This window comes from Panthera tigris, chromosome C1 (assembly GCF_018350195.1).
Source record: "Panthera tigris isolate Pti1 chromosome C1, P.tigris_Pti1_mat1.1, whole genome shotgun sequence".
Classification (NCBI taxonomy): domain Eukaryota; kingdom Metazoa; phylum Chordata; class Mammalia; order Carnivora; family Felidae; genus Panthera; species Panthera tigris.
Genome location: NC_056667.1, coordinates 167,411,810 through 167,423,426, shown reverse-complemented (window position 1 = coordinate 167,423,426; position 11,617 = coordinate 167,411,810). Strand labels below are relative to the sequence as shown.

At 35.2% G+C, this 11,617-nt stretch overlaps 1 protein-coding gene across 4 annotated transcripts in view; it reads right to left on the bottom strand.

Annotated features, from left to right (window-relative positions):
* Positions 1 to 2,361: 2,361 nt before the first annotated feature.
* Positions 2,362 to 11,617, bottom strand: part of UBE2E3 (ubiquitin conjugating enzyme E2 E3) — a 91,705-nt gene continuing 82,449 nt past the window's right edge. For all 4 annotated transcript variants that reach the window (XM_042994819.1, XM_042994818.1, XM_007083884.3 and 1 more), the window contains exons 4-6: positions 8,514 to 8,646; positions 5,001 to 5,148; positions 2,362 to 3,010 (exon numbers count right to left, since the gene is read on the bottom strand). In XM_042994819.1, coding sequence (XP_042850753.1) covers positions 2,913 to 3,010; positions 5,001 to 5,148; positions 8,514 to 8,646 — 379 coding nt within the window. In that variant the 3' untranslated portion in view covers positions 2,362 to 2,912. The remainder of the gene's footprint in view (positions 3,011 to 5,000; positions 5,149 to 8,513; positions 8,647 to 11,617) is intronic.

Genomic DNA, 11,617 nt, shown 5'->3' with positions numbered 1-11,617 from the left:
AAATTTTACTTTATCCCATAGAGTCATTTTCAGAAGTTATCAACCTATGTATATCTAATTTTACATATATACATATATATAATCAATATGAGCTGTGATGTTATGCACTGAAACATGGTGAAGAATGGAGACTGTACTTCCTCATCATATTAGCTGTGTAATCTGGGCAAGTTATTTAACCAGTCTATGCATCAGTTTCACTCCGTCAACCAAAGATTACTGGAGTGTCTCCTGTCCTAAAGCTCTTTAGGGGATATTAAAGGAGATAAGATGCATCAGTAACTAAGCGGTGCTGGCCTGCAGTGGTATATACCACATGGCTCCTCTGAGGGCACATGACCATAATCAGAACACTCCAGGCTCAATGGGATGCTCAGTGCCTTGCCTACTCTTGAACACTTACAAAGTGACATTTGGACTTTTACTTGTAAAAACTGTTCTTAATGGATAAGAAAAAAATCTGGGTTCTAAAATATCACAGTTTACATCTTAGAGCAAAGTTTCACGGGAATAAAACCTACCCTGTTTGTAGTATACATAGATGAATACTTATGTGACTAAAAAGCAGATCTACAGTTTTCCAGAAATAGAAAACAAGGTAAAAAATTCAGAATTTTAAGGGAACTTGATAGGAAGAAACCAAACGATAATTGTTATTTTTCAGTCCATTGGAAATTGTAGCCTGTTTCCTGAAAGAGAAAGCAGAACAAGTGTAACAATGTTACAGGATTAGAACTACTGAGTTTGAAGAAAATAATCAAATTCAACTTTCGTTTCATAGATGAACAAAATAAAACTCAAAAGAAGTTGGGAGTGTTTTATTCAAGGCCACAAAAGTAGCTTGTGAAAGAGCCACAAATATTTTTAGGGAACCAGTTCCCTCTTCTCTGTCCCCAGTGAGTATGGGGTAGAGCGTACAAATAGCAAAATAGGTTGGTGGGAGTAATCAGGGTGCTAACAAATAACGAAGTCCAATGACAGCATCCCAAACATCCTAGTATTCAGTATGATGAAAGCCTTTCTAGCATCAAGACAGAAGTTCATTACTCTAGGATGCAGAATGTACATTACTGGAAGAGGGGAAAAAACAGCCTTCTGCAACACACCTACACAGAAAACCTTACAGCTTACATAAAAGGTCCCCGGCTCTCATCACATTGACTTGAACTCCATTATAGATTATTACCACCTAAAATAGTCAAGGCTCAGAGGTTTTCATAGATCCAAGCCTGAATCCTTCAAAACACTACCTATTTGCTTAGTGTTCCTTTGTAATATGGAGATATTTGGGGGGCGGGGGGGGGGGGGGAAGTGAAAAATAGGCATATAAATGTACTTTTATTTTTATACTAATTTAAGACTTCTGTTGACCAGTACTCAAGTAGGAGGTCCACTATTCTTAGTAAGGGTGTATGCAACTATAAATGTTTTACTTTATGATCCTGAAGCAATGTATTTTTATGCTAATAACTCCATTCTGTAAGTTTTAAAATGGTACTCTAAGAGGCTCCATATTTAGGACTGGAAAAGACATTTGCTCCATATTGCACAACCTTGGCTACAAGACCAGAAAATTACCTCAACAACTATTGTAGTAAAAAAAAAAATAAAAAAAATAAAAAAGGCACATTTATAGTATTTACCAAACTTGAATACTGCAAAGTAATTAACTCCTATAAGAAACCTAACATTTAATAATTGTAACCAAAAACAAGGAATTTATATGATCTGTAAAACCCTTAAAATTGGTTTTGTTTTGTTTTTTCCAATTGAGAAATAATGCCGCATCTGCACACTAATCCAGAGTTCTAGTCCACGTTCAGGGCAGACAATGGTTTCTATGTTCAACTCTGCCTCTAGCTCTATCTGCTGGCTAAGTGCCACAAAAAGAATGGTAACGCACACCATACACCACAAAAAAGCTAGACAGGATTGGAAGTAAAGTAAAAAATACACAGACACAGAAGCAGTATCAGATTAAAGTTATTTGACAATATTGTCCAATGGTGGATGTTCATCACCAATTTGGAAACAAAATGTTCTATAAGATAATACCAGATTCCTGAGGCAGGATTTCATATTATCTTGTGCTCAAATATGGTCTTATCAAAGTAGAGCTTCATGTGTTTTGAGATCAATGGTTTAAAACCCAGTGCTGCATCTTTAAGCTCATTATATTCTCTCATCGGTACTTAAAGGGGAAAAAAAAACTCTACACATTTAACAAGATTTCAAATGTTTTCAATTTAACAATTCATTTATTTGTACTGGTCCTTAGTAGTCAATCTTCATATCCGCATTTTTATTTCATCAACAATCATCTCAGACACACCTTCTAACAAGATTGACTTAAAATATTACGACAGGAAACTATGCCTTCAGGAGCATGTTTATTGTGTTTGAGATGATACATCAGGTGCTCTCTGAGCTACAAAGGGTAAAAGGAAATCCTCTCATTACAAACTGACAAAGGTAAAAGGTAAAACATTTTTCACAACAGCATGAACCACATACTCAGAAATAGATCTGGGTTTAATACAAATGACGTAATTCCTAGTCATCTACGGCTACTTTTATAACTTCATACAGATAATGAATTAGGCTAAAATGCACTATAATATTTGGTAGACTTCAGGACCAGTATCCTTAGTACATCACAAAATACATTTTGATATCCCAAAGAAGCAAGACTTGCAAGTAGGCGTTTTAAACATAACTAATCTACAGCTACAAAGTTCTACTCTTGATAGCATTTACCTTTTTGGGGAGGCTCCCAGTCTCCAAAGGATAAAAGCAGAGAGTAGAATCAGTATAACATATACACAGAAGTCCGTATTGTAAAGGCTATAAAGATTTGCAGCACAGTGAGAAGAGGCCCTCTGCTCCTTCACACTGCATACAAATTATGTGAATTATGTGGCGTATCTCTTGGTCCACTGTCTGGCTATCCTGTCATGTTCTGCTCTGTTGGTCAAATACTGAGTGGCTATGCTTCCAACCAGAGGATCCGCTGAAAAAGTAGAAAGAACATTAAAAGATATATTATGTGGAGTCTTAATGTCACAGTTTTAAGAGTCGATTAAATCGAAACACTAATTTTCAAGGCAGCACCTCGACAGATATATAATGGCTAAATTTTCAAAATTAAAATACTTAACATCACATAGTCAGCTGTATATTTTAATATTCAATTTTAAAAAGCCCTTTTAACTAAAAACAATGCATGTTAAGTTAATAAATTTGATTTTAAATGTATGCCTTTAATAAAATATAAAAACTATTTTTCACTCTTGGCATTTTATTCAGTAATGCTAAGATGATTATATTTCTACCTTCTTATGGATATTTAAAAATGAAATTTATAGGGACGTCTGGGTCTCAGTTAAGCATCCAACTTCAGCTCAGGTCATGATCTCGTGGTTCGTAAATTCAAGCCCTGCATCAGGCTCTGTGCTGACAGCTTGAAACGTGGAGCCTGCTTTGGATTCTGTGTCTCCCTCTCTTTCTGCCCTTCCCCCACTCACTCCCTCCCTCTCTCTCAAAAAATAAACATTAAAAAAATTTTTTTTTCAATGCAATTCTTAAATAAAAACTCAAATCTTATAACACAGTGCTACTCAGAATGTTTCCTTCATTCTGCAATAGTAGGATTCAAATCCTTATCCTTATCTCCATTTAAAAACTTGTCATTTTGTTTTAAACAGAATTCTAAACTAAAAACTGAATCTGAGCTGTAAATTTCTACTCTGAATTTGTTTTTCAAAAAGGTAAATATGTACACACAGCATAATATCTGAAGTGCACCAAAAGAAAGCCAGTGAAAAGTAAAGCCCTCTTCCCTCCCGACTCCCAATTACTCAAGAAGCTTCTCTACCTAGCAAACGATGTCACCTGCTAACAGCATCTCTATCCAGGGACAGTATGCACACGTACACGCATTTAGAACAGGACTGTTATGCATACGTACTTTTCTTCGGTGCCTTGCTCTTCCACTTAATATATCTTAGAAAGCTTTCTCTATCAGCTCATTTAGAGCTGCCTCACTCTTTTCAATCCTGTTTTTCTACCTTTGGCAGATGTATAACTGTTGGGTTTCAGACAACAGTAAAAGCCTTTGGTGATTAGCCCAATATTTAGAAAGAGTAATTCTACTTCTTTAAAAATGACCACTTAGTTAGACAGATAACATATGCAAGATCTCAGGATTAAACGTCACTTTCTCAAGTCAACTACACATGTTAATGCATGGCAATTATGCATTTCCTTTTTTTTTTAATGTTTATTTATTTTTGAGACAGAGAAAGACAGAGCATGAACGGGGAGGGTCAGAGAGAGAGGGAGACACAGAATCTGAAGCAGGCTCCAGGATCTGAGTTGTCAGCACAGAGCCCGACGTGGGGCTCAAACTCACAGACCGTGAGATCATAACCTGAGCCGAAGTGGGACGCTCAATGGACTGAGCCACCCAGGCGCCCCTATGCATTTCTTAAAAATGTTATGGATTATATATTAATGACTTTGCATTTCTATAATCATAATCCTAGTCCAACTATCTCATCAACTATCATTTTAATATCCACTATTACTACACCTAAAACAACCAACTGTAAGCCAAGAAGGGAGAACAAGAAGCTCTTCATTACTCATTGGTAGCTTTTAAAGCACATGGCAGCATGGAAGGAGCAATGAAAGGATGCACAGGTGTCCGAGTCATTATTTTACTCCTGGCAAATATGATCTGTAGAGCTACATTAATTCAGAAAAAGTCCATCAAGGACAGAAAGAAAGTAACTATAGGTAGCACGCCATTAATAAACTCAAGAAAGTTATTGTGAAACTTCTGGTCTATCTAACTGAAATGGCATTGATCATTTCCTTGCAAAATGCTTTAGGCTGATCTTTCCACCAGTAGCACTTACTTTCTCAACTCAGTTAAGGTAACCAAGAAAACATGTTGGTTTTTGTAGCCTCACTGTATGTGTTAATAAAGATTTGCTTACCAGGGTTGCAATCTGTCAAAAGCGAACAAATCGACAGCAAAACCTTTGAAATAGTCAAAGCAGGACTCCAGTTGTCTTTAAGGATGTCCAGACAGATGACTCCCTGACTGTTGATGTTGCAGTGATAGATTCTGGTGCGGAAAGTAACCTAAGGACAGTTCCATTAAAAACAAAGAAAATGAATGCTTTATCACCAACTAAAACTCTCACCAACAAAAGTGAAGGGTAACACAGATACTAAATAGAAAATAATTTGACTGAAGAGCTAATTAAACACTAGGTGGAAGTAATATCAAAAGTAAATGGTTTCTATTTATTTAATTCAGTTGAAAGACATTTCTTTTACCCAGTAGAGCAGGAACTTTCTTGATTTCACACCAAAGTGAGTAGCTGATTTGGATGGTTTTCTCTAAATGAATGATACAATAATTATAGGTACCTATGACCATATATGTACCATATACACATACATGTACACACGTGCACATACAGCCCTCTGTTTAAACATGGCAAGTGAGAAGTGTTTTACTGCCAAAGGAAAGGAGGAACTGGTGAAGAATTTTTTTTCACCATAAGACAAAAGTTACATCAGTTTCTTAGTAGAAAAGATCAGTATCAACTCTGCTAATATCCTGTCATGTATCAGAAAATACTGGACAAAGATTTAAAGGAAGGCTGATGAAATCACCAGTCTATTTTTCAGCTTTTCATTTCTCCAGCTAGTTCAATGTCTTATGAGACTAAGAGAATAAAATAAAACAAGCAAGGTACTTAAGGTACTGAATAAAGGAAACTAATATATCTCTGAGATATATGAAAAAAGAGACTACTACATCATAGGAATAAATACTGGCAAGTTTCAAAAACAGTCACAAACATTAACAGGGTGGTTAATTCTTAATTTGGAGTTGCAGAGAAAAACAAAACAAAACAAAACAGTTCCTGATGTCTTAGAACTCGCAGCGTACTATGATCACCCACATGGAGTCTAGAAAGAAAATATTAAAAGCCCTCAAAAGTGTATTTCTGATAATGGTGCATAATTAATTAAAAACAAGAAAGACAGCAGTGGTCTAGTAAGGGAGAAGGAAGAGACTGTACTTCTAGAACCTGTCTAATAAAGTACACATACTAGTTATATGGATCTTAAAATGTGGGCTAGTTGAAGTGGGCTAAAAATGTACAATACATACCAGATCGGATTTCAAAGACAGTACCAAAAAGAGAATGTAAAACATCGCATTAACAATATTCTTACATTGATTTCATGTTCAAATGACAGTATCTTTGGTATACTGGGTTAAATGTTATTAAGATTAATTTCACTCTCTCTCTCTCTTTTTTTTTTTTTAATTTTGGAGAGAGTGGGCGTGAGCAGGGAAGAGGGGCAGAGGGAGGGAGAGAGTATCTTAAGCAGGCTCCACAATGAGCATGGCTCAGCAGGGCCCAATCCCAGGACCCCAGGACCCCGGGACCCTGGGACTATGACCTGAGCCAAAACAAAGAGTCAGATGCTCAATCAACTGAGCAACCCAGGCGTCCCTCTATCTTTTTTAATGCAGCTTGTCGAGTATTTAAAACTACACATGTAGCTTGCATTGTATTTCTATCAGACAATTCTGTTCTAGAATATGGGAATAATATGTTTAGATCATTGACAGCTGACTACTCAATAGATATGTGTAGTTTACAAACATGATGCAATAAATAACTTTGAATCCTTTCAGCTATTAATAATCAATGAACAGAAGATAATTAAACTTGTACTATTTCATAGAAGTTCAGTACTTTATCTGAACTTCAAAAATAATCAGAACTGTATAGAAATAATTGTACCTAACACCAAGATAAGAGCAGAGGTATTATTTCTTTTTCACTTGTCCAACTACAGATCCGAATAATGCTTCATAATACTGTGTAAGATATCTCAGGCAAGAAAAATGAATCAACATGGAAAGGTTAGAAAATTAAAATACTGAGACTTCAGCAAAAAAAAGTAACATGCTAAAATAAAACATAACCACTATATTAACCAAAACAATTGATAAATCATATACAGAACTATAGTTTGAAACCTGTTAGAAAAAGAAAAATAGAACTCTTTTCCTTTCCCTGATATACAAATATAGTTTTGTAGAAAATAAACCTTGCAAACTTTTTTCTGCTAATTTTGCTACCATATAAAAACCAATTTCAAGAAAAATGAGGCATGTAGAAGTATCACTGTTTATAAATACAGCCATGAGCTATTTTGCTAAGGTTTTGTTTTCTGTAATACAGAAAACGTAACCACTGAATGCAAATTGAGCAGTTAATGATATACCAGCATTTAACATGTATCATTCTGAATGTGAATACAATTTGTAGTATTATTAACATGGGGGCTTTGTTCCTTTATTTGATCTAGCAAGACATACTCTACATACTTGGGAACATTAAATAAGACAATCATTTACAGACCTTAAATTCAGATGAGACAGTATAGTATTCAAAACACTGGTAATTCCAGTAGACAGCAAATAACCTCTAGGTGATAGGGAACCTTGGTGTCTGTACTTTGAGGTAGATATCACTAGGTGGAACTGTTGTTACATTATTAGATAATGGAGAAATAACCCTGGGTTTAAAAAAAAAATCCTTAATTTTTACTCTCTCTCTTCTCCCACCCTCACCAAGCATGCATGTGCACACAAGCATTAAATTGCTACATGTGTTTTAAATAGTGTAGGGGACATAAGAAACTATGTTGAAAAGAAAAACATTTCATCATAGTTAAAGGCCTGATAACAATATACTTTTCCCTGACATGTCAGAAGTCTCTGTAACTAGACCATAATTATGCTCAGGCTTAATATTGGCAGTTTCCACCTGCTGGCTTGACCATTTTATAATGAGAAGAGGAGGAAACCATTCAGGTAACTTATATTTAAGACTTGAAAAATAATTGCCAAGGCACAACTCAACCCTTGTGTTACCCATCTAAATTCATACTGAGAGACAACTAAGGCTTAAGCCACCCAGCCCACCCTCATTCTCATTATTACATCCTATCTACAGAGGGCACAAAGCAAGCTTTTTGAGTAATCGTTTCCTTCTTCTTTGCTGCGGTTTTCTAGTTTTGCTGTGAAGAGATGGTATTGAGCACAAAATTCAACTTACTTAATTCTTATTTCTGCAAGTTGTCAAACAGCTTTACTTTTAATCCCGACAGGTATCTCCAGGAAGCTTCATAGGATATTTTCCCTTATAACATAAATCTAAAATTTATCTCCTTTATTGGTGTGCAAAGTGGCATATTTTTATTTACAATTAACAAACTCTTTCTGCTGACTATAAAGTTATCTGTATAAGGCAGAAAGCAATTTCTGTCAGTTTCAAAATTCTTGGTTATAAGAGAGTTTCCATATCAATTCATGAAAAGCAATGCCATGAAAATGATTACATCAGTACATATTTAACCTCTAGAATTTTAGAGAAGGCTAAAGATTAAAGAATGGACTTGTAGGTTCTTACCTTTGGTGGCTTAAATGGATAATCGGATGAAAAAGTGATATCCAGAAAAAACACACCACCTTCATATACAGAACCTGGTGGACCAAGTATAGTCGATCTCCATTCATAAATGTTATCTCCTTTAGGCCCAGCACTATTTAAAAGAAATTAAAAATCAATGTGTATATCTATAAGCAATAAATGTTAACATCTTAAACCAATTAAGTATTAAAGGTAAATTAGCAACCTAGAGCAATAAGCAATAAATATGAAAAGTAAAAGAACTAAGTCCCAATGTGTGTATACATATATGTATAAACTTATTTGCAAACATTTCAAATTTCCAGAAAAACTGCAAAACCAAAGAACACCTGTATAACTTAACCCAGAAACTACCTGTTAGCATTGTGCCCCACTAGCTTTTTCATCTTCTCCCTCCCTCCCACACCCTCTCTCTTTCCCTCTCTCTGTATGTATGTATGTGCACATACACACTGACACCCAAGGCTTTTTTTTTGAGCTATTTGAGAGTAAGCTGAATGCATCTGGCCCTTTCCCCATAAATACTTAAGTTTTCACATTTCCTATATTACCCTCCAATATAATCAGAGTACAGCCACAATTTCTGTAAATTAAAAAAAAAAACAACACTTTAACCAATTACCTGCAAAATAATGTTGTCAACTGACCCAACAATAATGACTTTTAAAAAAATTTAGTTCTCGTCCAGATACAGAATCTACTCTTAAGATCATCTATGGCCTGTGTCTTTAGTTTCCTTTAAGATGGAACTTTTTGGCCTTGACTTTTATAACATTAACATTTTTGTTAGTGAATACAGTCATCCTCCTTCCCCATCATCTCCTACTTCTTTCAATAGCATGCTCATCTTTTTGGAGTTATCTGATGTTTCATGGTTAGATGCAGACAGGGCATTCCTGGCCACAACAGTGCAGAAGTGATGTGTTCTCAGAGTACCAAGGTATTCATTCACCTGTCCCTAACCGGTGTTGTTAATTTTCATTACCTGGCTCAAGCGATATCTGATTTTCCTACTGCTTACTTACTATCTTTTTCCTACAATAAGCAACCTTTGCTCTTCAACCAAATTTCTCCCCTACATTTAACATCCATTTGTGATTCTTGACTGAACTAAACTTTACTATGATGGTGATAAAAATCATAATTTTCCAACTTCAGCATTTACTCTACATTTACCAGCTGGCCCTTGATTCCTCTCTTCTCCCGTTTGTATGAATGTATTATTCACATGGTCTCATGGATTCTCTCTTTTTTTTTTCTTAATGATTTATATAATTCATTACTGCCTTTAATTGTTTTGATGCTCAAATTATCCCAAATTTGGCTAGTGGGTGCCCCTTCAAAATGGCCCCTCTATTCTTGTGAGAAGTTGCTGTATTTTTATAAATACTTCCTTACTTTCACGGCATAACACGGCACAACAACTGTTCCAGGATCCCAGGCTTGGAATCAGCCATTTCCTCAAGGAGCCCTGGTTCCTTTTAGTCCCACATTTAGGGCATGTTAAAAAAGCAAAGTCTGAATGCTCGATGCTACTAATTCCCAGGTACACTGCATTATGCTCAACAACATCATTTCATTTATAAAATACAAACAAGAAAGATAATTCAAATAAAATCTAAACTCACAATTATTTGCTGGTAAGGCATACCCAATATTCCTTAAATTCTCTTCAAATTTACCTTACAGACTTCCATTTTTCCCTAACCTTTACATCATAAATTATCTTGACTTTGTGAACTAATGTACATCTAGAGCATTTCTTCTTTTATTTTTTTTTTTTAATTTTTTTTTTAACGTTTATTTATTTTTGAGACAGAGAGAGGACAGAGTATGAACAGGGGAGGGTCAGAGAGAGGGAGACACAGAATCCGAAGCAGGCTCCAGGCTCTGAGCTGTCAGCACAGAGCCCGACGCGGGGCTCGAACTCACGGACCGCGAGATCATGACCTGAGCCAAAGTCGGCCGCTTAACCGACTGAGCCACCCAGGCGCCCCGAGCATTTCTTCTTTTAAACTGACCCATTAGTTTACAAATGATCTGCATGTTTGATTTAAAATAAGGGTAAACCAGCATTGATAAATCAACCACTTGATAATCAACCTATTGTATTAATTATAATAGGACTTTCAGGTATAGTCAAAATAACTGTGTATTATTAATTCTGTAAAACAAACTGAACTGTAAACATCAGGTAAGTGATGCTATCAAATCAAACCTATGCTCTAAAAAATAGTCCATACAGAAAGGATGTAGAAAACTTGATGGTATAATCAAAATATTTGCAGCATGCTTTAAAAACCTATATTTAAGGCAGGTGCATGAACAATAAAATCTCACTATTTTGGCCCATTTAGGGAAAAATATTTTTTAACATAAATACTGTTTTATACGTCTTCAGTGTACACAGCAACTGAAACTAATTACAGTAATGGCTCACTGTCCTGTCATCATTTGAGAATCAAGTATATTCCCTAAGTGAATTTTCATTGTAACTAAAAACATAATATTGAGCACTAATTTTGTAAACAAACAAAAAAGGGTTTAACCTGATTCAACAGCATTTCCTTTTCCAAGTTAATTTTTCCCTTGGTGGCTTAAGGTAATCATCATAAAATGAAATTATAGTGTCAGAAACTTTTATGGTAGAGCTGCTTCACTAAAATGATTCTAAACTATACATGTCACACATTGGTAATGTTAATAATAGTAGTAGTCATAATAATAATAATAATAATAATAATAACAACATTAGTTAAGATTTACTCCATCCATATTGCAAGCCAGGCATTGTTCAAAGCATCACGGCATAACTCATTTAATTCTCCTTACAAATCTATGAAGTAGGTACTATTAGTACATTACTATTTTTAGATGAGAAACAAAGGTTCTGAGAGTTAAACAACTTTCCATATGTCCCACAGTCACAAAATGACTCAGAAAGAACTTGGACAAAGTCTGTGAACTAGTCTGTATTGTCTTCAACAATGTGCTGTATTATATTTCTAATTTAATTTCCGGTCAAATTTTGCTAATATCTATTTGTGTAAGAACCCAAAGGGAGCTGTTATCCAAAAAACTAA